The sequence below is a fragment of the Alternaria burnsii genome (assembly GCF_013036055.1).
Source record: "Alternaria burnsii strain CBS107.38 chromosome Unknown 697, whole genome shotgun sequence".
Taxonomy (NCBI): Eukaryota; Fungi; Ascomycota; class Dothideomycetes; order Pleosporales; family Pleosporaceae; genus Alternaria; species Alternaria burnsii.
The window spans coordinates 642,981-669,986 of NW_024066120.1; the positions used below are offsets into that span (position 1 = coordinate 642,981).

Sequence of the window (27,006 nt, forward strand, 5' to 3'; positions counted from 1 at the left end):
CGCGTGCAGTCGGACTGCGACAAAGTCGATGTTGGTGTTGTAGTCGCGTCGGCAATGCGCGATTGAAGTTGGCGCACGGACCCAGGCCCGACTATTGCAGCAGCCAGACGGGCGCGCCTGCCCTGCAAAGCTCAGCGCTCATTTCGAAGTGCTGCTTTCCACGCTTTTGATTTTCCCCCCAAATGTGAAGGCAAGGCGTCTGATTTCATGTTCTCGCGCGCCCCACCCGGGCTTAGCGCCACTTTGTGTGATCTGGAGGCAGCCGCGCCCGCCTCCCTTTGTCTATATAACCGGCTCGCCCACGTCTTTGGGGTTTTCCCTTTCTTCTCTTTTCGCAACCCCCAGCTTTTATCTTCATCCAACCACTGACGCTGCATCAACGCGTCTATTACCAACACCCATCACCTCCATCTCACTAACTTCTTAGCAACATGACTGGACGTAAGTACATCTCTGTTACTCTTTCCCTGCCCTTGCATCCATGTTATTGTCGTTGCTGCCGCTGCTGCACATGGCGGTGAGGCGCGCTTGGTGTTGAGGCTCAACGCGTCGCCCCACTAATGTGCCGCGCATCACGACAACGTCTACCACAACCACTCTTACATCTTGACCATGTCACTCGTCTACCATCAACACAGGACAAACATGCTAACGTACCTCTCTAGGCGGCAAAGGTGGCAAGGGTCTCGGCAAGGGTGGCGCCAAGCGTCACCGCAAGATTCTTCGTGACAACATCCAGGGTATCACCAAGCCCGCCATCCGTCGTCTCGCTCGTCGTGGTGGTGTCAAGCGTATTTCAGCCAGTAAGCATTCCCAACATCGTCGCTGTCCAGGACATATCCTAACATGACTGCAGTGATCTACGAAGAGACCCGTGGTGTCCTCAAGACTTTCCTCGAGAGCGTAATCCGTGACGCTGTCACCTACACTGAGCACGCCAAGCGCAAGACCGTCACCTCCCTCGACGTTGTCTACGCTCTCAAGCGCCAGGGCCGTACCCTCTACGGTTTCGGTGGTTAAACATCTTGTCTTCTCATTACGACACATCGGCACCCGACATCGACGCCATCTTGGAGATTCTTGGTCGAGGGCAGGCCGCATGGGTCACACATTGTTTATGGATATGATCTGGTCACGGCTATCGGTCTTCACGGCGTTCTGTTCATGGGTGGGTTGGAAATGATCAATATGAAGCTTCGATCTTCATTCGGCTAGTTTAGTCAATGCATACATATTCATGCACATCGCTGTCCAAATACCTTGTTGTCAAGTCGATTCAAGCTGCGCCGTCCTGACCTTGCGCCCAACTTGTCACTGCCTGTTCTACTTCGGTGCAGCTTCCCGTGACCCCGAATAGCCCTCCTTCAACCTTGATACTCTCCAGACTCCACCTTTTCAACTCTTCACTAACACTCTCTACCCCATCCTCCACAACCAGTACATCATACCCCCTATCGCTCGCCTCCCTCACAGTACTACTAACACATGCATCTGCCGTAACCCCGCAGACTACTAAATTACTGACACCTTTTGCTCTCAACATGAGATCAAGTTCCGTATGCGCAAACGCACTCCGCCCAGGCTTATCAACAACCAATTCTCCCTCCAAAGGCTTCAGATCCTCAACGATCTCATGCCCTTCCTGACCTCGTATCAGAAGACGGCCCAACGGACCTTGACTCCCTATTTCCGCACTGTTGACCCGACTGCGGTGCGCTTCCCTACTACTCACCGTTGCTAGCGAAGCATTGTGGCCCTCCCGTGTGTGTATGATAGGGAAGCCTGCGCGCCGGAACGTAGATAGCAGGGAGACGATGCGGGGAATCAATGGCTCGAAACGTGTGAGGGAGTAGCCTTGGGAGGAGAGGTAGCCGCCGGGTGAGAGAAAGTCGCGTTGCATATCTATGATTATGAGGGCGGTCGATGTGGGGTGTAGGGAAGAGTTGTGTGGCCAAGCGTATGGTTTCGTGGTGGAGATTTGAGTTGCCATGTTCTTAATAGTAGCGACTCGACGTTGTAGTGTGAGGATGTTTTATGGTGTTGTATCATGGGTGTTCGGACAGCAACCATGTCCGCATTCAAGTGTTTTGGCACATGCGTCGCCTCTTCAAGTAATCTCAACATGGAGTCTCCGCGCAGTTCTCCATTACGTTCATATACATGGTAATATTCAAGCTTCCGCGAACACGCTTGATCCTATCGCTTCGGGTCGTGGTATCCGCTTTCGGGATCAGCAGGTACGCATCTCCACTCCAGGAGTACCTGTTACCGCCTTCTTGCCAATACAACCCCGACGTCGTTGTTCCTGAAGCTTCTGCATTGTGTTCGAAAGACTGGAACTTTGAGCCAAGGGTAACGAAACGACTCAATTTCCCGGCCTTTTACACATCGTACATCGACCTACTTATCTCCATTCCATGCACCCCACTTCTAGCCGCACCCCGGTTTCTTACAGTTCCGCTTTCGCTTGCTATCTCGGCCAATCCACTTCACACGCCCGATCCGCGATAAGACATGTGGGAGATGCATGACGGCTGCCCGAATTGGAAGCACAGCCTAAGAAAAATCGCCGTTATCTGGGTGACGCAGGGCTCGGCCGTCGATGGGCCCTGTCGTCGAACGGCTGTGGGAAGATGGGTTGACGCGATACCAGTAAAGGTATATCTAAACGGAAGGACGGCGCTTTGAAAAGCTTCTTGTCATTTGTTTGGAGATATCTGCATGCTCATAAGTGTGTTTGCTCCTTCTTCGTTTTGGTCTTCGGGACATCGAACTGGTAGACATGGCCATCAGTCCAGAAGAGAAGAAGGTCGTCGACGAGACCAACAGCGACGATGATGTGCTCGCACAACTGGGTTATACCCAAGGTAGGCTTTGTTAATACGACAGCTTTGATTATCTACTGACGTGGTTTTCAGAGCTCAAGCGCAGTTTCGGCCTACTTGGCATGGTTGGCTTCTCGTTCAGTATTGTAACTTCGTGGACTGCACTTTCCGGTGTTCTCATCATTGGTGTTGAGAGTGGAGGTCCACCAGTTATGATATGGGGCTGGCTATGTGTCTGCCTAGTCACACTTGCTGTCGCATACTCGATGGCTGAGATGTGTAGCGCGTATGAACATCGACTTCTCACTGCAGGGCTTGGCTGACCGTTTCCCAAGGTATCCTGTTGCTGGTGGACAATATAGTTGGGTGGCTATCTTAGCTCCGACGCGATGGGCTCGCTCAATGAGCTATCTTTGTGGGTGGTGAGTATCATCACTGCACGCGGTCTTCAATGATAGGCTAATGTGACAGGTTCATGCTTATCGGCATAATATGCATGGGCGCTGTCAACAACTTCGTCGCTACAAATTTCATCCTAGGCGTGGCCCAACTCAACTATGGGTTTACGATAGAACGCTGGCACACAGTTCTTGTCGCGTACCTCATCACCTTCATCGCGGCAGCGTCTAACATCTATCTGCCCCACATCCTCAACAAACTCTCAAAAGCGATCTTCATCTGGAATCTCATGTCTTTCGTCGTCTGTCTAATTACCATACTGGCTACAAACGACCACAAGCAATCAGCAAGCTACGTTTTCAGCGATTTTCAAAACTTTACCGGATGGAATGCGCCGTATGCTACATGCTTGGGTCTACTCCAGTCAGCGTTCGGAATGTGCTGTTACGATGCGCCTTCGCACATGACTGAGGAGATCAAGAACGCCCGGAAACAAGCTCCTCGGGCGATAGTCATGTCGGTTTACATTGGCTTCTTCACTGGTTTCGTCTGGCTGATTGCGCTATGCTTTTGCATTGGCGATCTTGAAGCAACAGGTGCCACTCCAACTGGAGTGCCTGTTATTGAGATCATCTTCAACAGTACAGGCAATGTGGCAGGAACATCTACATTGGCCTCTATGATTGCCATCATCGCTACAGTATGCGCAAACTCGCTCATGGCAGAAGGATCAAGAGCCGTGTATGCATTCGCACGAGACAACGGACTTCCGTTTTCGAACGTACTGAGCAAGATCTCGACAAGATCGGTACCGGTATACGCCATCCTGTTGACAGCCATCGTACAAATGGCGTTCAATTCCATCTACTTCGGTACAACGACTGGCTTCAATACCATCATCGCCATCGCTACGCAGGGGTTTTATTTGTCGTACTTGATGCCTCTTCTCTCCCGCATTCTCGCGCACTTCTCCGGGAAAAAGACTCGTCTCGAAGGCCCATACTCTCTTGGACGCTGGGGAATTGTGCTTAACATTATCGGGTTCTTGTACCTGGCATTCATCTGTGTTGTATCCAACCTACCCAGCGTCACACCTGTGACAAGCGAGAACATGAATTACACGTCTGCGGCAACAGGGGTGGTCATGTTTATCAGTTTGATTTTCTGGATCATGACAGGGAGGAAGAAGTTTACTGGACCGGATGATGGGAGTTTGCTGGATGTGGGTAGCCATGTTGCTTAGCTTTTGGGAAGCGTTGTATTGTCTCCATTCTCTTCCGGAAAGAGAATGGTTGATGGAAGAATGTATCTAAAAGTACTTTTGATTCGCTCTTGCTACCTAGGTACTGTGACATTGTGGCTCGACTTTCCCCTCAAGCAAGCCCAGGGCACATTCCTTCCGTCGTCGGGCCAATGGCATGAGACACGATATCAGTAAGGACAGCCAGAAAAGCCACCATTCATGCAACTCTCTAGTAAAAGAGTCTAAAACCTTGCCTCTGTGTACGGTACATATGCAGGGCTGGATCTCGCTACCGCGTTGCGGTCAGCCCAGATCCACACGCACCTGCATTCGGCACCATTTGATGTCGAGGATCTGACTCTACCTAGTCACTCAAACCCTGATATCGACATGAATCAATGCAAGCCTTTCTTTTGATACCATTCAAGTGTCTCGGAGAATCTGTACCCCGCACAGTCCACGATTGCGTCCTAGCGATCAAGTCTCACGACACAGGCAGTTACACGATGGCCAAAAGCAAAAATGCTTGCAAACGCGAAAGGCAAAAGCGCCGTCACGAGATGTCTAGACAAAGGTTCCGCATAAACGACGCATTCGAATGGAGGACACTCCGGAAGTCAGCAAGGCATCAGATCGCACGAGATTGCGCAACGCGGCTATGGATCTATCCTTGGATCACAGCTCCGACAGGCCGCTTCAAACGTCACTATCCAGAAGCCAGTCTTCTTGGTCTCCCTACAGAGCTTCGTCAAAACATACTCTACAAAGCCTTCGATATGACGGAGCTGAGCGACATGGTCAAGCGACCGGGGAAGAAGGGAAAGAAACTGGCTGCTCAGACCAAAGCGGTAGAGTGTGAGCTGAGACAGCGACGAGAGAAATCACTGGGTATACGCATGTCACAGTTTGAGAGCGACTCCATCACGATGCTACATCGTCGCATTGGCGACTTCTGCTGTGTGTCGCTCCTCATACAAACAGACATGGAGTATGTGGGGAAGCTATGGAAGAGAGATCTCGACAAGCAGCACGGATGGCAGTTCCAGGCACCGCTTAGACCACTGAAAGACCCTGCGGTGGGCGACAGTAGGGGACGCTTGATATATCAAACAGGAATGACCCGCAATTCGAAACGACTAGAAGGAAAAGTAGTCAAAGTAAAGAGACGTGGAAAGCACGCTGGACGGCCTCCGAAGTGTTGGAGGTGTGAGGAAAGGCACTTTGATGGCGATCTAGTCTGTCCGATGGCCAGATACAATCCGGAGCAATGGCAGCAGCTGTCGAAGAAGATGGGAGGCTGGAGGAGTGCGATACAGCCATGTTCCCTTTTCCGAGCGACGAAAATATTGTTTGCTGACGACTAGGAACCTGAAGCATTAGAATAGAAGTTGGAGAGTCATTCTGAGGACTGCACCATGCCAGAATGTCTTGTAAAACCAATTTGTGGTTGAGTGTAGCCATCGATCCCCATACACCAGGAGAAAGGTTCTGTCTGCAGCTTTGCTTCCGTCTCTCTCTTTCTCATCAAATTCTTTACTCACATCTAATCTTCGCTCCTCTAACCCAATCACAAAGGCACTTTCAAAATGCTCCCAAAAATGGTCTTTAGCGCTAGCGCCAAGTTTCATAGCTTCGGCATTGAAAGACCCTACGACACTTTGCCCGCTGAGCGGTCGACGTCTGGCGCTGGCGCCAAAAGGAGCGTGTCTTCTCGCAGGGCCGGAGGCTGGGGATGGCGCTAGTGCCGGAAGCGGTGACTTGGCGTTTGCGACAACAAAGCAAGTACCCACGCTTAAAGAGTCTGATTTGTCGCGACGGGTGGAGCAGGTGAGCAACAACATGTCTGAGAGGGGAGAAACTGCGAGTAATCAATCAGAGCAGGTTCTCAGGGAGCGCTGTGCCGCTCTCCAGCAGCAGCTCAACGAAGAGTACGATCGAGCTGGGAATCTGGAGCAGAAGAACGACAAACTCAAAGATGAGAACGCCCGCTACAAGAACGAGTTCGAAAAACTCAAGCGCGAACGAGAAGACACGGAATACGCGCTCAAGAAGAGCGAAGAGACACTCGTGGAAGAGCAGAGCACCATCAAGACTCTCGAGGCGCGCAATGTCAAGCTCGACCACGACCTCGCGCTCAAGGAAGCTGCCCTCAAAGACAAAGACAACCAAAACGCCAATCTCTTCGCCGATTACCAACAGCTTTATGCCAATTACAACGACAAGCTCGGCGAGCTCGATGACATACGCGTCAAACTCCTAGAGAAAAAGTTGGAGTTCGACGATCTGCAGGATCAATGGTCAACGGACCAGAAACGGATCGCGGATCTGGAGGCGGCTATACAAGAACACGAGGACTCCAACCTGGTCGCCGAGCTCGAGAACGACATCGCTGGACTCCACGCCATACAGGAGCAGGACTCCAGGACTATCATTGTCAAAGATGAGCGTATTAGTCACTTGGAGGGCTTGCTTCAGAAGGAGCAGCAGCGCACCCTTCACCACGCCGACGAAGCTGCTCGAACGGCCGCTGCCTCTCCAGTCGACGACCAAAGGCATATCGGCAGCTTGGGAGGCACACTCGAAGATGAATTTTCTAGCCTGATGCTCGACGAGAGCGACTTTATCGACTGCGAGCCCAGCGAATACGAGCTTGAGATACAGTCACTCTCTGCCGTGTACGTAGCTGCCAGTGTCACGCCTGTTGCTGCACGTGTACCTGAGAGCCAGATTGATATAAGCCAGGCCGCCAGCGTGGAGCCTCGCAACCCAGCCCCCGCACCGCCATGCTCTATCGTTGTCAACAAGGCTGGCAGCACTGAGCCCGTGGCTGTCAAGACGTCCATACACGCCATTGCTGTAAGCAATGCCGCCAGTGTGGAACCCCGCGATCCAATGCCAGTGCCGCCGTCCACCATCGACGTCAGCGAGGCCGCCAGCACCGCGCCTAAAGCCGTGAGGGTGCCCGAACAAACAACCGGATTCTACACGACCTTGAGCACTTCGCCTATCGAGCCGCCTCGTGTTGAACTCTCCTTATGCGACGTGCAAGATATTGTCAGCTTTGCGCCTGACCAGCCTGCTATTGCGCCTTTGAACTACTCCCTCCAGAACGTGGCCAGCACTGAGCCTGTCGAGCCTGCTCGCGTTCCCCTCTCCATTGTCGATGTTAATCATATCGCGAGCTATGCGCCTGACCAGCCTGCTGGTGTGCCTCTGGATTACTCCCTTCAGAACGCAGCAAGCACCGAGCCTATCGAGCCCCCTCGCGCTCATCTCTCCATGGTTGATGTCCATGACATCGCTAGCTATGCGCCCAAACAGCCCGCTGGTACGCTTCTGCGCCTGCATGAACAGAAATCAGTCAGTACTGAGCCCATTGAGCCAGCTCGCGATACCCTCGCTTTCGACGACGTGTACGACGTTGCGAGCTTCGCGCCCAAACGGCCTGCGTCTGTTGCCTCCACAATTTCCAGACACGAGATTGCCGACTTTGCGCCGAAAGAGCCTAGCCTTCCACTGCTCACTGTGGACGTGACTGAAGCTGCTAGCACGCGTCCGATTGCCCGTCAGATCACCAGCGCTGAATTTTCTACCCAAACCGACGCGCCTGTTACTACCAACAACTTCTCCACCCAGACCGATGCGCCCACAACCACCGAATCGCCCGCCCAGACCGACGCACCTGCGCTCACGAGCCAGCTCCTGACTCACACGGCTCTCGCAACGACCCCAATCGAACCGAGCACCCAGATTACGACTGCCAAGCCCAACAACCATATCACTCCCGTTATGGTCACTCGCGAAATCAAACCTGTCGAGCAGACTCTTCCCGAGCCCGAACCAGAGCGTCCCAATACTATGACCGAAGCTCAGGCGCATACAAACAATGACCCTGCCGAAGAACGTGTAATAGGCAAGACAACCCTTGTCATGGCTCCGCGGGCTAAAAGGGCTCGATTCGCAGGCTGGATTCCCATTTTGTCCACTGTGCTTTTCGCAGTCTGGTCACTCATTCTCCAAGCCGAGCTAGCTACCTGGAAGAACGCGAACGGAGTCGGTTTCGGTGGTGGCCATGGTAACGTGGCTAGCCGCAGTGGTGCTCACGGCAATGGTCGTGACCTCTTTGGTGACATTCCCATCGGCATGAACATTGGCAATTCATGGGTGTCGGAGCAGATTGCGCAACGCATGTCTGTGGCCATGTCATTCCTCGAAGATTGGGTTGGAATTGTCAACGAGCCCATGTATTGAGCCTGCCGGTCACTGCGCACACTTCCCATAACGACTTGCTCCTACAACGCACATTGACGACACTGCTGAACACGCCACGAACCTTGATTGGCCTTACACATCTTCTAACGACATTTACGACGTTGCGGCAAAATCACGTCTCGGCACCTACCACGATTCATTTAAACTGTTCACCTATGACGACGTTTACTCTTCTGCTTCTCTCACCTTTTAATCGCTTCACGAAATTGCATGACCCAGAACAAAATACCCATTTCTTCTTTCTTATGATACCTATGCTGGGACACGGCATCTACGACGGCGTTTTGTTTAGGCCTTGGCCTGTCGTTTCAGCGAGATGTACACCTTATACCCCCCAGATACCCCTTGATTTTGTCTTCTTATGGCGAGCCGCGAGTCGCCAACGATTGTGGACATGTAACTTCCTGATACGGATCATGATCTGTTTATCAAATCTATTGAAGGCTTGGTTGAGCTGTCGGCAGTTGGCCTCGAGACGAGAGATACGATACGATTACGACTTCAGATAGCACGTTAGACATCTATGAAAGACCTTTACGCCCAACGGGAATGTCCAAGCTGATCTCCATGCGAAGCCTGATTACGCGTCTCTGGAAGCCTTGAAGACAATGACCTCCGCAAGCCATTACTGGAGGACAGTGAACACGATGCATTTATTTAGGAAGAGTGCCCGAGGCTGGAAGGAGACACGGTTGCTTGTTCCATCCATCAGAGCCCAATACCGCGGCATTGTATCAGGCAGTGTTATAGCGTTCGAATGAGCCTTTGATATTCGTAATCGGTCACCTGAACAGAGTGAGATCGTCGTTGACCCGGAGGTATCCTAGCGGTGTCGCGGGAATCGCGTGATGCGCGGTTCTATAGGTGTGGATTTGATATTGATATTGGTATTGTACCTGCGCTATACTACATGGCAATCACTATACCCTTCGCTGCCATTAATGTAACACGTGGAAGTCGACAGAGGCGTATTCGATGCGTAGAACGACCGTAGACACGACCACCCCCACGCGCCCATATCTTCGAGAGCAGTTCCCGGGACCATTCGGGCCGCTCGCGACAAGAGCGGAAGCATCAGCGCCCAAGGTCAATGTCAACTGCACGGCCAAGCAGCGGCAGAATGCATCCTTGGGTCCGAGATGGCCGGACTGGGATGCTCTGTCATTTTTGGGGACGACAAGAGAAGTGCTGTTTGAAGTTGTGAGGTATGGTACCCCAGGTGGCTGGGATGCCACGATGGCATCGGGGCTCAACTGGTGGGTCGGGCACCCTGACGGATGCGGATGCAACGGAGAAGAAAAGAAGGTGCGGGTACCTGGTTCCACATGGGGAATGTCAACAAGCAAAAAGAAATGTTCAGATGAAACCCTTTGTGAGGAGTGTCTGAGGCTATGACGATCGTGGGAGATGGGGTTACCGCCTGACCCAAAGCTCCTTCTCTTTTCGCCTGAAGTTCTCGACCACGACTACAAATGCCGCCAAGTTTAAAGTTTACTCTGACGGCAACTTATGGAAATGACAGAGACGGTCGACGGCAATGAAGATATAGAGTTCGGTCGCGATGAGCGCTGCAGAATCGGGTGTGTCCTGGCTTGGGCAGCACGACAGGCTGCGTGTGATCAAGGGCTGCGCATCATTGTACGTCGCAGCAATGTGGTGACACGAAAACACGTGCCGTGCTGGCGGACCGCGGACCTGATGGGTGCCTGACGAAGATTGTGCTGGAGCGGTAGGTCTGGATTTTCGACTAATGAGAACCAGCCACGACGAGGAAGCACGAGGAATGGATCGTTAGTGTGCGGTAGAGGGAAGACTTCCTATAGGCGACTACGTTTGAAGTTTCTGCAAGCTCGAGGATAGGGCCTGTACATAGTTCAGTGTGCGAAGGCGATGATGCTGTGAAGAAGGATGTGCAGAGAGATGTGTGTGGGCGGTCGCATCGTGCACGCTGGGCTCGGCCGCTCTCATGAGTTGGCGGTGCCCGGGACTGGCGGGTGTGGTTTGCACCACGGCGGCATCGAGTCGGTGAAGCCTGTCTGGACCGAAGCAATGCGTCAGGCTGTGGCCTCACAACGTCACAGCTGGCCGAAGCGAAGGACCAGGGACAAGTCTTGGTTGTTGTTGGGGTGAGATGATGCAGGGCTCACCGGCGGGCAGGTAAGAAATGTCTGTAAAAATGCCAGCGGCTAGCCCCGAAAGTCTCTCCACCACGGGCGAACCTTGAAAACACCTGGGCGCTGCCCTTTTGTCTTTAATTCGCCCAATCACGAGCAAAATCGCGTTCCGTAAAGAATAATCAGCGTGCTGACAAGCGACGATGCCCGTTTGCACCACAGGTGCTAGAGCTGAGAAGGGTCAGGCTGGTCTCGGGCATCTTCGCAGTTGATGCCCAAGCGACGCCACCTGAGGGCTGCCCAGGTCGTCTCCACACTGTGCGAATCGCACCAGAAGCTCGAGCTATGGAGACGTTTGGCCCATCCGAATAATTAGATCGGCTGCCGACGGTACGCCGCTCTTTTCGTCTTCTTTTCTCTTCCTCTTGCTGCTTTCCCATCGCATCTCGACGAAACCGGCCTTCCTCTATCCCGCCAAACCAGCGTCACAAGCCTGCCGCCAGTGTGCTGCCCAACCGCTTGACCTGCGTCTTGCATCTACCGCCAGTCGCGCCATCGGCCAATCACACCCCGCACCCACTGCAAGCCATTCTTCTTCAGTTGCGGCTCTGAACGAGACACATCCATAACGAGCACTTCAACAAGTACTCTTCCCGTCGCCCGTACCCTGAGCATTGCCTGTCAGAGTGTGCATATTGCTTCGAGCGTAGTCCCCTCTACTTCCGAGTACCTGCTGTGATCGCCCCCACCAGGAAGCTGCATTCAGCCACGCCGTCAAGGTCCACTTGTCACAGGCCAGACCCCCCAAGGAGCCGGTATATTGGTCAAAACCCCGCTTCTGCGTCCTGCGTCTCTGAACATCTCTCTTCTGGAATCTCTCTGGACACCATAGACCTCGGACACCCACCTGTTTTGCCCGTAACCTTGGTGCCTAGAGCCCCTCCATCTTAGCTCCCATAGCTTGGCCCCATTTCTGGCATTGACATCACTGTCATCTTTCTTTTCGTCCCCTTTCCACACGCCTCTCAGTAACCATGTCGCGCGCAAATCAGTGGTTTGTGCCTGGCGATGGAATCGCGAGAGAAGTCATCACGGCCGACATCCAGCGCTACTTGGGCCCAGATGCGCTCGTCAGGCCTGGCACAGGCACCGGAGAGTACCAGGTCCGCACTTATTTTCTATGTTCAACGCCACCTCTACGGAAGACTAACTCTCACATAGGGCCAGCCAGGCTACTGGATAACCGCTTATCGAACTCTTACATCGGTATGTTGAGTCGCCATCGGACCGTGGTCGCGCACAAGGCTAACCCTTCTCCCTAGCAAATGATACAGGATTTGAAAATGGATTCACAACGTTGGCAACAGGAACGCCAGCCAGGCGAAATTGGACGTGGAGGTAGCCATAGTCCTCAAGTGCGCACTACTAAACCAGGGGGCCCTAACGCTTCATTAGTGGCTTATCAGGATTCCCGTACACATGCTGCTCGTCAGCATTGGGGTCCGACGAAACCGTACGAACACGGCTCGTCTCATGCGGCGGCGGATCCCTATGATCAGCCTCCTCGCCAGTCGTCAACGTCGTCTAGAGCGACGACGTATGCGTCTTCAGGCTATGGTAGCAGTGATCCCCATTACACCACGACTCCCACATCCGTGTATGGAAGCTCGCATCCAGGATACCAGACTTCACCTGCTTCTGCTGCACCCAGGACTCAGCCAGCGGATCCATACTCATCTTACCAGCAGCCCAGTGGAAGAGATTACCCTGCGCAATCTGCTTATTCCTCTTACCCAGCGCAGACTCCAGACCCATATGGACGCCAGCCGGCTACCCAGACGACTCCATACTCTAATCCAAGGTATTTTGGTTACTATGACGAACCCTATTTGGTCTATCGCTAAGCCCCAGTTAGTGCCGCAGCAGCCGCTCCTGGCTACTACATTGCCTCGGATGGTCGTCGTAAGTGATTTGGGTCGTTGCGCTACTCCACAACTGACATGTCTTGTGTAGAATATCCCTTATCGCAACAGCCACAATCATCGCGCAATCCACAGTCCGGCACCTCTAGGTACAGTACGAGATAGAGTACATCTCCGTCTTACGGCCTTGTTATTGTTCCTGCGTCGATATATCGCGCCCGGAGATACCCTTTCTTTCCAAGCTACTGGATGGTGCTCTGGAGTCTGGCCAGCCTAATTTTTTAATGGATCCATCTTCTACCATCCGGGTACCGTAAGGAGTTTGCCATTACCAAAAGCATCCGGATAGACATTTGTTTCCTTAGGATCTCAAGCCATGGACCTATACCTCTTCCAGCCCGGTTGAGCAGCCCAAAGGAACATTTACTTTCCGGTTTTCCTTTTGTGTCTGATGTTATGTACGTTAATTGGGAAATTGGGTTTCATTTCTCATTCTCCTCATACGACTGGATCTTTGCTCTGCGGGATGCGGAACCAATTATTGCCATGGATCTTATAGCCTCTATCGGGACATTCATTCCGCTTCTGGCTATCACTATCATGCAAATGCATCAATTTCCGGATTCTGCTTTTCTTGCTATGTATATACCTACGACACGGACGTTGCTCCACGAAGTCGATGTTTACGAATGAACGGTTATCTGCGCATGCACAGCATGCGTAGAAGGAAACATCACTGTGTTCGCCTATGCGATTTTGATCACGTACCGGGTTGCGACCAGACGCTTCTCGGTCCCACTCAATACACTAACGCTTCAGTTTCGTCTTCTTCGATGTGCTATCTCTAGCCTCGCGGTGAAGCCACCACTGTCGCTCATTGTGTCCAGGCTTCTTCGAATTGATTCTCAGCTTGCTTGTTACAACATGCCCAACGCCACAATGACTTGCATTTGCCGTGATGATCTCTCGTTCAGCCTCTACCCGCCGATCGACACGATCATCAGTACGCTACGGCAATCCTCTTGCGCCATTTCCTGTTTATTCCCACATGACTGTTGCAGATCTCATGCCGACAGCCGGACTGTGCCTGTCGATGTTATGCAGTGTGTTACAAGTGAAGTCTGCTCAAGTCTGTCTGTACTCACGTGAGTTAGCGCATATGCTCAGGCTGATGGTCATGTTCGTATCTTCTGAAACACAAGGCCGTGGTCGAAAACCTATGACTTGCGCGGGCTCATGAAGCCTCGTCACGTCTAGAGTCAAAGGCAGTCGTGCAGCCTCGCAGGGTGTTACGATTCATCACGTTCAGCAGGTGAAGCGGCTCGGCCCTTCTGTTACCACATGGTTAGATCTCTGAAAGCTAGTCGCGCAATCTAGGAGACACGGAACCGTTTAATCTACTCGTTAGAACGAGCTGTGCAAGCCACATCGCGGCAGCGACCGCGACTTGAAAGCTTGGTTAGTCATGCTGTTTTGTCACATCTGTGGCCACATCTGTGACCACGAGTCATAGCCTCGCCTTCCACATTGGCATCTGAATCCCGCAGTTTCCCCCGCTAGCAACACAATTATCCGGCCCTAACACAACCGCGATAGAACAACAAGGCCGAAGTCACCGTTATCTCGCAGTAGCATATGCCGAAGCCCTCGGCTTTCATGTAAACACAGCGGAGAAACTACCGTAATGCTACGCTTGGCCCGCAATCACTGCAGCTGCATCATGGCCAGCGTCATGTCGCGTGCCAAACTCTCTACCTTCTGCTCTTCGCGACATCCAGCATGATTGGAATCTCAAGGCTCTGGGTGGCTTCGGCGCTCCTGGCTGAACATGCATTTGCTCGTGGTAGTCTAGTCCTACGCAATGATACGGAAACGTATGCGACGGGCCTGTTACATGAGTCGATGGATTGGATGGACATGTATTACGATAATGAAAGAGCATATCTGTTCAGCTTGGATGCTGCTGCTCTGACACACGAGACCAGAGCGAGCGTTTGGTATGCAGCTGGCTTGTTGGCGCGCAACGAAGCCGATGACGTTGAGCAGGCAGTACGGATCGTGAAGAATGTCATCGGAGGGCAATTCAAAAACGAAAGTCAACAATGGTGAGTTTTGCAGCAAAAGAGATCATCCAGCTCCTCTTCTAGATGCCGTTGCTAACATAACTGAAGGTTTGGCGACTACCAAAAATATCCAGAGGAGCCAGCCGTAGGTACAGAACAATACCCAGCTGAGATCTACAACTCGTGGGATCCCAACTGGCGCGGCTTCATTGGCACGACTTTCGTCGTCATGCTAGAGGAATTTTCTCATCTACTCCCCCAAGATGTCCAAGACTACATGATGGAAAGCTTGTTCAACACCACCATCGGAGACAGTTACCGCGTTGGCGGCGTCGACGACGATAATCTGTACCCGGCTTACAGCAACCCCTCCATCATGCGCGCCTTCGTCTCTGGCTACGTCGGTCGCCGCGCCAACGACTCCAATATGACGATCGCAGGCGAGAACTACGCGAAAGAAATTATCGACCTGTTTGTCCGAGACAACACACTTTCCGAGTTCAATTCTGGAACCTACGCTGGTGTTTCGCTGTTTGCGCTTACGCTTTGGGCGAAGTATATGCCAAACGACAGTCTGATGGGCGAGTATGGACCAAGAATGCTTCGCGATACCTGGTCCGTACTGGGAGAATTGTATCATGCGGACATGAAGAACGTGGCTGGGCCGTGGGATCGCGCATATGGGTTCGACATGAACAAGTATCTGAGTATCTTAGCGCTGCAAATGTGGACGCTTGTGGGCAAGGAGATGGCACCTATTAACAAGAAGGTATGCATGAAGCATCATTTCCATTTCCATTTCTATTTTCCTTCTACCGTATCTCCTAACACCCTTCTAGCCGTACGCCATGGGCCATAAGGATGACTTCGCGATTGGCCCCCTAATTGCTATTCTGGCGCCCTACCATAACACGCTAGTTCCAAACGCCACGCTCTCATCTCTGTCCAAGTTTCCAGGCACACATACTGTTAGGACCTCCGCATTCTCTCCACCGTACGACTATGAGCCGCGAAATATCACGGCTTACCTCTCCCCTGATCTGACCATCGGTGCTGAATCCTTCAACGAAACTGTCGTCGGTGGCCCGGCTAAAAACCAGAACTCTTTCAATCCAGCAGTCGTGCAGTGGAAGAGGCAGGACGGTAGTGTGGGCTGGATGAGTTTGTATGCTCAGAGTTTGGCTTTGGATGTGGCGGTTGAAGAGGGAAGCTTGCAACTTGAGTATCCGGTGGGGAATGCATCAAGTGCGTTTTCATTCTTGGTGGGAACGAACGGCTGGGATGGTAAGAGGGATGTGGCAGGTTGGGCGGATGTAGAGGGTGTTCAAGTCAATGTTACCGGATCTGTGGATCTAGAACCCGATGTTACATTCAATGGGCTGTTTGGCGGAGCTGGTGAGGTTATCAAGTAAGTTCTATCAGGACTACCGTCCACACAGAGAGAAGGCTATATGCTAACCTAACACAGCGACTTTGAGTTTTGGAACTTCACGTATAGGATGCCAGAAGGGAGCGAGGAGATGCCGTGGGTAAGGCTGAACTTTGAGGTTGTGTAGTCAATCCAGTCGAATGACCAATATAAGCGTGCTCATTTGGTCAGTAAATGTAGTAGCATATGACCACTCATATGATGCGCATGTGTCAACGACGTCTCTTTAAGCTGGATGACGGCAGAATTATGTACAAGTTCTCGACGTATGAAACATTGATGCTCAAATAGTAGGTATCATCATAAACGTTGACGTATCATAAACACCCACAACTATCAACTTCCTTTCCCAAAAGCTAGCTTCGCCTGGCCCTTCTCAATCGCTTCTCCTCTTCCACTTCCCGGTGGTCGTCCCCGCCCTCTGGAAGGCTTCGATCCGCCCACACCTTTTCTTGCAGAGAGCGTAGGGAGATTTCTCTCTTCATGCCGCATCTCCTTTGACAGATCGAGCGCAAAGTGGTAGTCTTCATGTTCGGGCTTGTCCGCCAGCGGAAGGTGGAGATTACAACGAGAACAGAAATAGTTGTCGATAGATTTTTGCTGGGCTATAGGTCTGGAACGAGGGACTGGTGTTACCGGGTCGTGGTTCTGTGGTGGCGGTGGAGGAGAGGGAGAAGCAGGCTGAGGTTGAGCTGAGGGCGGTGTTCCTAGGGCATAAAGATCCATATCCGAGCTTTGGCGCTCCAGCGTCGGTGTTGAAGGTCGGTCTAATTCATGACTTCGTTGTGCGCGGGATGGATCGTGATCTTCCCCTGTCTCTTCTGCCTCGTCCCCACTTCCATCTCGCGTGGACTCGCTATGTGCTTTCCAAAGGACTGCCCTCGCTTCATCAAAATCTTTCTTCTTCTCGTCCCTTGGGCCGAAGAAGTTGGCAATATTTCCTTTTGTCCTTCTTCGCTTTGCTGGAGGTTCGCCTCCACCAGTCATAGCTCTACCAGTCGACATCATGGCCTTTGCTTCCTCACCCCGAACTAGAAAACCACCGATGCCTTTGTTGTTCGTGATACCATCTTCGAAGCCTCCGACGCTCAAGGAGAGATTAGCACATGGCCAGGCTCTCCCATCAACGACTACTTGAGCCAATAGATTTTTGGCGAGATCGAATAGTATGGTTTCTGATAGTGGTTTGCCCTGGGGTATCGGTGCTTGTCGACTCCGCGTTTGCGCACCTTGGCGGTGGTGCAGGTTGATGCTCTTGGGTCTTCTCTTGTTCTCCAGCACACCCTCTTCTACGCATCGTGAGAATATGTCGGCCACGAAGATGCGCAGCCACCTCACGCCCTGCTCGAATGAGTTGATAGCGGGTCTGAAGGATTTTGCCGAAAGCATGCTTTTGATCTGAGTACGCGGATTGACCTCGCTATTATCTTCACCTCTAATGATGGAGTATATCCAACTGCCTGTGTCATCACCTAGCTTCTTCAATTGATCCATTGGCTGTTGCACAAGGTCCTTGACTTTATCCGTACCAAACATTGCGACGACCTCATCTCCTAGTTTACCTCCTAGCATTCGGATTTTGGTAAACTTTATATCGGAAAGAAAGTGCTCGATAGCGCGGTTCCGGATAACAGTCTGTTGATTCGGTTTCTTATACCCTGATCCTAGTTTTGACAGCATCTTGTTCCTTGCGACTCCCCCAGAGCACGTATAACCCAGTGTTTGTTTGATCTGTTTCCTCACATCTCGTACAATCTCGGATGCGATGACCATGCACACGTCATCCCAATCTGGATCCCTATCTTCTCCGTCTTCTTCACCTGTCTCAACAAGCGCGTCAGCCGCCCAATCCAAGACGGTTGTAGGTACTTTGGGCAGTCGTTCTGACGAGTCATCGTATGGCGGGGGTCCTCTCAATTCAGGATATCTCTCCAGCAATATCGTGTACACTTGGGCACTCAGATCCATGAAGACCTCGTCGATACTTGCTTTCTCTACGCGTTGTTCCTTTTCTGGTAAAGCATCCTTTATGCATTTCAAGATCTTGCGACTCTCCATGCGATACGGGTCCAGGCTGACCTTGTGCGTTGCCATGTCCTTGAAGCTATTTTCATGGTATGCCCATTTCTCGTCGCCCTCCTTCCATGTCGCGACATGTTGTAGTATCAGGTCGGGGCATTGCTTCAACGCTTCCGTCGAAGTGACATGTCGGCTTAGTCCAAATGCGCGTGCGGGGTAGTTGATTGCTATAAGGCCCTGCCATTGCTGGACTGCGAGGGGCTTGGAGGGATCGATGCCAAGGCGGACGGTTTCGCATTGCGCGTAGAAGGCATCGAGGTCGACGTGCGCGATGACGCGGAGGGGTGTCTGCGGGTTGTACGTCTTGAGCTGGTGCAGCTGCTTGTACGTAAACGCGGACTTGGGTATGCGACGCGGCGAGGTTATCGAGAATTGCGACGAAAGGAAGTCGGGCGATGGTGACGACATGGCGGATGACGACTCACATCAGATGAATGAGGCAATCTTTGACAAGGGCAATGTGCATCCTGAATAGAGGAATGCGATGCAGACGCGACATCCAGAAGGCGCGTGTTCCCGCGGTCCCGTGCATGCGCGTCATTCATCCGCGACATCGCGCTAGCCGAATCGGACTCACTGTGTTAATCAAACGGTGCCTGAAGATCAAGCCAGGGCGCGGTTGAGGAACAGGGTTGGATTCCAATGATTGGCCGCGGAACTGCATCTCGAAGGATAGCCGCAAAACAACGAGTAGCATGTACGCACACGCGTGCTTTCATTGCTACGATGCACACATCACACTGACGACAGTGAAGACTTGATGTTTCTGAACATAACCCACAATCCTGCGAGACGCTTTTGACATGTTGCACTGCCATACCAAGACTGTTTCCAGAGTCATTGACGTCATGGTGAGCCCTTGATCCAATAGGAACATGCGGCTCAGTCTTCGTGGCAGCAAAAGGGCGAACAGCTAGGGCATTTCTTTTGATCTTGCTGTCTTTTGTCTCTTGAGAACTCCTCTAATTCACCACCAAAAAAGTTGCCGTTATGATTGCAAAAATGGACCAAATCAATGGACATGCGGAATGTGGGGAAGACGACAGGGTACCTGTCTACTCGATCCACAACGTACCCATCACCGAAGAAAGGAAGCCATATATCAGTAGCAAAAACTCTCGTCTACAACACGCAGGTACGAATAAGCGTGTTGCGCTATTGCTACTACGCCATTGTACTAATTGCAAATAGCGGTTGCGCGCGCAAATCTCGCCCCGTCGGAAGAATCGCCTGAAGGCAGTACGCAAGACGACTGGGCAAAGAAGCATTCGCATCAAACAGTCCTGCAACAACACTGCGACTTCTTCGACCGAGATCATGATGGTATTCTCTGGCCACAAGACACTTTCGTCGGTTTCTACCGCCTAGGCTGCGGGCTTTTCTTCTCGGCTTTCGCCGTCTTGGTCATCCATATCAACTTTTCGTATCCCACGTGTTCAGGATGGCTTCCGGATCCTTTCTTCCGTCTGTTCTTGCACAATGTGCATAGAGCGAGACACGGCAGTGATACGGGCACCTACGATGCAGAAGGAAGGTTCATCCCTTCGAAGTTCGAAGAAATTTTTACCAAATATGCCGATGGGCGAGACTATTTGACCGTGGGAGACTTGGTCAATGTGTTGAAGGGGCAGAGGAATATCAATGATCCGATCGGAATGTGCGGCTTCATCTTCGAATGTAAGCTTTGTCCGTTCTTGAGCGGCGTGAGAGAAAATGTTAACCTTGGATAGGGACTGCAACGTACATCACGCTTTGGCCTGAAGACGGTCGGATGATGAAGGTATGTAACACATCGGATCATCTATTGGTTTGATCTCGATACTAACAACGACAAGGAGGATATTCGTGCAGTATACGATGGCAGCATATTTCAACGAATAGCTGACAAGCGTGAAAGAAAATTGGCAATGAAGAAGAAAAGCCAATAGGGGGAAGGGAGATGCCCGCAAGATTGAAGATAGTGCTGAATCAAACCTTCATTACAGACATGGCTCGCTTGCGACACCCTGTGATTGCGACGTATATAATAGAACCCGGATTCGCATCCGGAAATAGCCAGTCTCCAGACCCTTTCCTACGGAGAGTTGGGCTCTTGCGCTGCACATGCAGAGATATCATCGATACGCCTATACAGCTATTTTGAGACTGCAGTTCGCTACAATTCTCTCGATTCGAATTAACAAGATAGGGTTGAACAGCGGAGCAAAGGTTTTGTGACGGATACCGGTTTTGTACTTGCGTATACGAACATACTGTTGGCTCCGGTGTTCGATCCGGCTGCGTGCAGAGTGCATGTAAGAGTTTGCCACGATAATCTAAAAGACCAGTCGCGGGCAAGGCCGCCCATGATGACTGCTAACCAGGAAGTGGATTTCTCGGGTTAAGAACAAAGTTCAAGCGGTTCTCGAACGTGTGGCAATGAGCAGATACAACAAGAGCGTATTGGCGTACCAAGACACTGACAGCCAAAGTCATAACTGGCATTATGAATAGTATATTGTGTACTGTATTTGATGCTGATTATGTATGCTATCTAATCTTATCTGAGCGGTGGGAATACGATGCTTCGCCACGTCCTCGATGTTCTGTCTTGCGGAGTTGGTTCGGCGGTGTCGTTAGGGAGCTTGAGGTCACCCATGGACTGCAACAGCCCATTGAGACGTCGGTCAGTAGGATCAGAGATAATTGACTTCACATTCACAGGGTACTCGCTATGCACGTGCTCTAGCACCGACTTTTCCCTCTTGTTTTCGCCCTCGATGCGTGCCCAGTCCTTGAGCAACTTCACATCAATAGGGTTCATCTTATCTTGTAGGATGTGGAATACGAGTTCGGATAGAAAAAAGTTTCGGCCTTGATCGCGCAAGCCCTTAGCGCACAATATGAGTGTGGCTCTGGTGGCTTTCATTATGGGCGGAAAATACTCTTGCTGCGCCTCCGGAGTACGCAGGCGCTCTATCGAGTCAAAGCCCAGCTGAACGAGGATTGGGAGTAGAAAGATATAATATGCTTCGAAGCCGTGGCGGTGGTAAAACATGTGAAAAAGCGTTTGAAGACTCGCTTTGGAGGCGGCATACAACCGTGCTGGGCTGAAACTGGCATCAATCTCGAATGCTCCTCTATTGTGCGTTTGGTCGAGAGGGGTCCCGTGCTGCAGGAACGGCTGAAAAGTCAAATTTACAAGGTTATGAAACTGCATACTGTGACACAAAGGTTAGTTATTCTCCCGTGCAAGAGAAGTCAAATCTTACTGTAGGAGAATTTGTGATGGCATGGCAATATTGTGAGACTGCAGCGGCTCTGGCAGATCACAGAACCATTGGACCAGCATGGTGTGATAACGGCCGGCCTGCTGAAGGCTGAGATGGTTCTGTCCTTCGCCTTCTGAAAGAGCCTTTCCAGCTATGTTATTCATGATGCATCTCAGCTTGATGAGCGCCAGGAAAGTCTGACCCAGACAGATGGGGGTCTAGTAGTTCGTTAACAGGACTGAAAGGGCAACATGGGGTATATCTTCAGGGTAAACTTCAAGTGATGAGTACAACTCAAGGGAAACTAGCTCCTTTGGAGATTACGACATACCAGATGTGTTACAAGAGGGTATTTGACCCAAATTTCGCCAAAGAAATTCTGTGCGTCTCGATAGTCGGGCAAGCCATCCTCAGGCGGGATTCGGGACAGTGGGGGCTTCATGAGGTAAAAGCAAGAGAACCTGAACCTTTATCAGAGAACATCACGAGGGGAAGAAAAGGGGTCGGGTAAGTCTATACGCTTGCTGAGAAAAAATGCCCCATGCTGTAAGGGTCCTTGAAACGCGATCCTTTTCGGTTTTGTATTCCGCGACCTTAGCAAATAACTCTAGTCTATCTGCAAGCTCTAGCGCGTATGTCCATGTCGTCCAACCCATCTCATCCATACCATTGGCAAAATGAATTCGGCCTAGGATGGTCGCTGCCTGGGCGGATGTGAGGTTATACACTTGCTGCGATTTTTGCAGCTCCCACAGTCGTCTGGTCTCAGCCAAGCACCGACAGCTGTAGGTGTTGGGGTTCCAGAACTCAGATCTCTGCTTGAGCGAACCCGCTCCGAGCTGTTCCACATGTTAACTCGCAGTCAAGAAGAAAGAGGAGACGAAGGTGGAACATACGCAGGCTATGGTGAGAATGGCATTGACAAGAAGCGGTGAACAGTAATCATTTCTTCCAGTGGCCATGTCGTCGAGGAAGTGATCTTTGTGGAAGCAGGGCCAGAGAGGATACTCGTACAGGAAATAGTCCTCGAGAAGGCGGGTAAGAAAGACGTCGTCATGACTGATCGGTGTCCATCTAGAGGGCTTCAGGGACTCTGGGGACATTCGAGGATCATATATGCGGGCGCCGGGATAGGGCACGTGGTAGATGGCGTGGTATGTATGCTCTTGGATTTCGGTGCTGTGGTGGGCAGTGTCGTGCGACAGGGCTTTGTACAGCCTTGAGGTCAGATACGGGTTGTCTGTGCTGTCAAACAGTGGCATCATGTCAGCAAGATAGGGCAGGGTGAATTGGTAAGTCGTATCCGGGACCAGCATGAGCTGGAGGCGGAGGCTGCCATACTCGAGGAAGCGTAGAACCGCATGCACGTCGGTGCCGCGACGAAGTAGGCCAAGTATCTCATGGGCGATAGGCCGGGGCTGGGTGCGCAGGTGGGCAAAGATGCGCTGGTGTGCACGGCTGGCGTCCGTAGAATGCACCTGGCCATGGTGTCTGCGTCTGGTAGCGACGGGCCGGACCGGAGGCTGAGTGTAGTTGCATGGAGTGTGTCGCTTCTGACACTCTGAGCATTGGGGACGTTCGGTCGAACACTGAACATGTTAGATTATGTGCAGGTCCAAGTACGTTTTATCAGGTAGCTCGCGCAAGATCAGCAAAGGCCTTACCTACTTTTGTGATGCGGCCGTGACAAGCTTCGCAAGCTCCTGTGCCCACAATATGCTGCAGGCTCATGGCAGGACGCCGCCGAAGAAAGGCCGCGCGCTGGCTGCGAGGACTGAGGAGGGGTAAGTTCCAATCCATGGACAGTGGCTCGCCTGCCAGACACGAGTGGCTTTGCGTTCTGCAATCTGTTGCTATATGTGGTGTGGTCCAGCGCTCTCGGAGTTCTATTCTCTCGCCTACGAGCCTGCTTACTTGTACTCAGCATGACGTCGCCATCTTGCCGCTGGGTAGCCCACGGCCTAAAGGACCGCACCTAATCAGCGCCTTCCTCGACCCGGAAACTACTCAGCAGTCCCATATATGTCGTCGCATAGAGACGTCTGGCACTGCAATGCTGCGTTCCGTCACCACGACACATTTCCCTAGTCCTTCTCTTGTTCCATCAGGCTGATACCGTGTCCGTGCGCGACGTTGGTGTCTTGCACGTGCTCTGCATCTCCTCTCTAACAACACCATAACTGCAAGCAGAGGAAATGAACCACAGCCGCTATCCGCCCGAGGGCCCCAAGTCCGGGGTGCCAAAGGTGGCTATCCCGAGAATACCTGGCCAGAATTATCAGATCCCGCCGTCCACACGAACCCCTCGAGCCCGCAGCGAAGTCGTGAGCAAAGCCGTAAGTAAAAGCCTTTGACTATTTCGATTGGGCCGGGACTGACTTCCGCTAGTGCACTCAGTGTCGCAAACGAAGTGGGCCTGAACTCTTATCTATATCTCGCTCAGCTCCGGCTTGCTGACCATACCCAGAGATCAAATGTTCTGGTGCTCGTCCGCGTTGTGACAATTGTGACAAGCACCACCATAGTTGTCACTACGATCTAGAGCGCAAGGACCGCCTCAAAGGGTCTGTCCATGTCATTGCCAATCTGCTCTACCTTTTTGTCTGACAAGTAAAAGAGCGCAGCGTAAATCGCACGCATTGACCGAGCTCTTGCTCGATCTCAGCGGCCAGCTCGACGAGGCGAGCCAGAAGAAGATTGAGGAAACATTGGCATCCTTCGAAGATGACACGCCTCCTCCTCCGCCAACTCCTGCGCTATCACGTGGTAAGCGGGCAAGGAGAGCTTCATCATCTCATGCCAATGGCGACGCTCGAAGTACCATCTCTGCAGAGGGCGGAGAAGCTCATGTCTCCGCTTCTGTCGGCTCCAACGAAGACCTAGATTTTGTCCAAGAGGACATTTTGCGCACCGAAGACGCAGACAACACGGGCTACATGGGGCGCAACTCGCAAGTCCAATGGCTCCGAGCCCTTGAAACCAAGATCGAACATCCCGAACGCGAGTCCTCTGGTTTGCCATATGGGCCGCCTGGGGTCGAGGGAGATGCTTTCAATCAGCGTGCTAAAGCACTTCGTGAGCGTCAAGAGCACGGCGACAACCGGCAATCCCCCGACAACGACCAATTCCTTGGCTACTACTTCTATCTTGACAAATCCAACATCGACATCGATATTGGTGACCCACATGTCATACCTTTTGCTGATACGGCCGATCGTCTTTTCGACTACTATAAAGCGGTCGTACGTAGCCCATTCCCAATCCTAGATGACATTTTCGAACATCAGCTGCACGTGTTTTTCACGAGAGATCGAGGTGCTACATTGGCCGTATGCCCAAAGTGGAAAGCTGTTATGAACCTCGTTTTCGCCATCGGTGCACGCTACTCACACCTTGTCGGTGCAGAGTGGCGGGCCGACGACCACGACCATTTAGTGTATATGTGGAGAGCAGTACATCTTTTGCAGCTCCAGTCCCTCAACACATTAGTCGCGCAACCAGATCAAACAATGATACAGGTAGGCTCCTTTCGGGATCATAATGAGTAACTCTGATATCAGTCCAGGCGTTCGGACTTCTCTCTCTGTACTATCTGACGATTGGACATGTCAGCAGGTACGTCTCACTACGACCACACAGAGAAACTCACCCTCAAGGTATTCGATCTGTTTTGAAATCAAAAACGACGACGTAACATACAGCGAATACCTTTAGGGTGCGCATAAAAGCCCAGTCAACTATGCGACATATGTGCGTGCTGACGATGAGGTTACAGGGCTTGGTACATGATCGGTATCGCTATCCGCCATGCACAAGCTGCAGGTCTGCACCTGAGACACGAGGATCCTTCCATATCTCCTAAGAGGAGGAAGACCCTAGCTCAGCTTTGGTGGTCGCTTTACTCCATTGAATGTGTCCTTACTTCGATAACAGGACGTCCTCGCACTGTAAGTGCCATAGACTGTACAGTACCGCCACCGGGCGCGAAAGGAACTGAAATGGAGACACCTTTACGTGAAAATGCGATGTCATCTACAGGAAGTCGAGTCTCCGAATCTTCTGCTGGTGGGACCACACCCAACGCAAGTGTGGATCCATTCGATGTAGCCTACATTAGGCTCGACATTCTTATGGACAAAATCCTGTCTGGTCTATACTCCGCGCGGAAGTCTGCCAAGTCTTGGAAGGCTGCGCAGAAGGAGATCGCCTCGCTATCTGACGAATTGGAAACCTGGGCTTTGCGTTCCCTGTCTCGAGATCCAGCCGCAGCAAATGCCGATGCGTCAGGGTACGATCTGAATCGAGAGCAGCTGCTACTGTATTTATACTACCACAGCGCTAAGATCTGCATCACTCGGCCCTGTCTGTGCCGGCTGGATTTGCGCATAAAGGGGCAGAGCGAAGAGTCAATTCGATTCAACCAGAAAACTGCGGAGGCCTGCATAGGCGCAGCCCTGAATATTACGTCCACATTGCCAGATCCCCCAAACCCTGCGTGGTATTACGAGAACGGTCCGTGGTGGTGTGCTGTTCATATGAGTAAGTCTGTCCGATCCATAGTCATCGACATGGCTAATCATCATGCGTAGTCATGCAAGCCCTTACGGTCCTACTTCTTGAGCTGTCGCTGGACGGTGTCCACTTGACAGTCGAAAAATCACATGTCACATCCTGCATCGACAAGCTTATACGATGGCTGAGTGCGATGAAATCGGTCGACGCAGTCAGCGAGAGCGCATACAACGTTGTCGCTAGAGTATTGAATAAGCAGAGCAAACAAGAAGCGGCCCATCGGCAACTACCTCAGCCACAGCCAACTGATCAGCATCAACAACAACGCCAGGCACAAGACACGATCCTGGAGTTGCAGCAGCAATATCAGTGGTACAGTCAACCTCTTGCATTGCAACAGTCGGGTGTCGTATGGCAGACCACTGATGCATTCAATAGCAACGACTTTTACTCGCAATCCAACACAGGCAACTTCTATTCCAACAATGTCTCCGGAAGTGAACACTTGAACGATTCCAACGCTGACTTAATGGATTTCGATCAGCCACTTAATATGTTCTATAGAAATCCTTACGAGGCGACTTTCGATCAATGGGAATGGGACCCGGCGGCGTTCGAGGATCCCGATCTAGGGCAGCAGCGAGGCCCGAGCGGGGACCAAGGCGGTTATCAAGGGTACGGTGGTAGCTAATTGGAGTTGTACGTTGCGTACGTACAGAAGCATAGTGTAAAAGAGATACGGACATGGGCCGCTTGATAGCGGTCATCCCAAGCGATAAATAGATAGATAGCGGCATTGCTGATCAATCAGCACCAGCAGTCTCACTTTACGCTTGAAAAACATGAAAAAATACACCACAAAGTATGCGAAAGCTTTCTCTACGAGATTTGTTTTTG

The 27,006-nt window shown here is 51.8% G+C and overlaps 9 protein-coding genes across 9 annotated transcripts; 6 read left to right on the plus strand and 3 right to left on the minus strand.

Annotated features, from left to right (window-relative positions):
- Nucleotides 1–431: 431 nt before the first annotated feature.
- Nucleotides 432–1,020, plus strand: GT037_009031 (histone; the record flags this gene model as incomplete). Its single annotated transcript, XM_038934078.1, has 3 exons — nt 432–441; nt 666–803; nt 857–1,020. The coding sequence occupies 3 exons, from the start codon at nt 432–434 to the stop codon at nt 1,018–1,020; spliced, it is 312 nt and encodes a 103-aa protein (XP_038783423.1).
- Nucleotides 1,021–1,276: 256 nt separating this feature from the next.
- Nucleotides 1,277–1,990, minus strand: GT037_009032 (isochorismatase family protein; the record flags this gene model as incomplete). Its single annotated transcript, XM_038934079.1, has 1 exon — nt 1,277–1,990. One exon carries the CDS (start codon nt 1,988–1,990, stop codon nt 1,277–1,279), a length of 714 nt encoding a protein of 237 aa, XP_038783424.1.
- A 792-nt stretch (nt 1,991–2,782) lies between these two features.
- GT037_009033 (gaba permease) lies at nt 2,783–4,467 on the plus strand (the record flags this gene model as incomplete). Its single annotated transcript, XM_038934080.1, has 4 exons — nt 2,783–2,867; nt 2,919–3,111; nt 3,161–3,247; nt 3,297–4,467. 4 exons carry the CDS (start codon nt 2,783–2,785, stop codon nt 4,465–4,467), a joined length of 1,536 nt encoding a protein of 511 aa, XP_038783425.1.
- Nucleotides 4,468–5,243: 776 nt separating this feature from the next.
- GT037_009034 (uncharacterized protein) lies at nt 5,244–8,718 on the plus strand (the record flags this gene model as incomplete). The annotated part of the gene is made up of 2 exons (XM_038934081.1): nt 5,244–5,553; nt 6,098–8,718. The coding sequence occupies 2 exons, from the start codon at nt 5,244–5,246 to the stop codon at nt 8,716–8,718; spliced, it is 2,931 nt and encodes a 976-aa protein (XP_038783426.1).
- A 3,169-nt stretch (nt 8,719–11,887) lies between these two features.
- GT037_009035 (uncharacterized protein) lies at nt 11,888–12,940 on the plus strand (the record flags this gene model as incomplete). Its single annotated transcript, XM_038934082.1, has 5 exons — nt 11,888–12,016; nt 12,075–12,119; nt 12,176–12,714; nt 12,769–12,815; nt 12,867–12,940. 5 exons carry the CDS (start codon nt 11,888–11,890, stop codon nt 12,938–12,940), a joined length of 834 nt encoding a protein of 277 aa, XP_038783427.1.
- Nucleotides 12,941–14,554: 1,614 nt separating this feature from the next.
- On the plus strand, nt 14,555–16,394 carry GT037_009036 (uncharacterized protein; the record flags this gene model as incomplete). The annotated part of the gene is made up of 4 exons (XM_038934083.1): nt 14,555–14,880; nt 14,947–15,607; nt 15,678–16,246; nt 16,307–16,394. 4 exons carry the CDS (start codon nt 14,555–14,557, stop codon nt 16,392–16,394), a joined length of 1,644 nt encoding a protein of 547 aa, XP_038783428.1.
- A 209-nt stretch (nt 16,395–16,603) lies between these two features.
- Nucleotides 16,604–19,196, minus strand: GT037_009037 (sister chromatid cohesion protein eso1; the record flags this gene model as incomplete). The annotated part of the gene is made up of 2 exons (XM_038934084.1): nt 16,604–18,766; nt 19,167–19,196. The coding sequence occupies 2 exons, from the start codon at nt 19,194–19,196 to the stop codon at nt 16,604–16,606; spliced, it is 2,193 nt and encodes a 730-aa protein (XP_038783429.1).
- Nucleotides 19,197–19,348: 152 nt separating this feature from the next.
- Nucleotides 19,349–26,800, plus strand: GT037_009038 (fungal specific transcription factor domain-containing protein; the record flags this gene model as incomplete). The annotated part of the gene is made up of 12 exons (XM_038934085.1): nt 19,349–19,481; nt 19,538–20,023; nt 20,077–20,126; nt 20,182–20,236; nt 23,231–23,381; nt 23,804–23,933; nt 23,986–24,007; nt 24,065–24,161; nt 24,215–25,115; nt 25,163–25,212; nt 25,373–26,136; nt 26,187–26,800. 12 exons carry the CDS (start codon nt 19,349–19,351, stop codon nt 26,798–26,800), a joined length of 3,453 nt encoding a protein of 1,150 aa, XP_038783430.1.
- GT037_009039 (n-terminal fungal transcription regulatory domain-containing protein) lies at nt 20,886–23,328 on the minus strand (the record flags this gene model as incomplete). Its single annotated transcript, XM_038934086.1, has 6 exons — nt 20,886–21,546; nt 21,598–21,815; nt 21,929–22,058; nt 22,117–22,436; nt 22,494–23,186; nt 23,266–23,328. The coding sequence occupies 6 exons, from the start codon at nt 23,326–23,328 to the stop codon at nt 20,886–20,888; spliced, it is 2,085 nt and encodes a 694-aa protein (XP_038783431.1).
- Nucleotides 26,801–27,006: the final 206 nt, after the last annotated feature.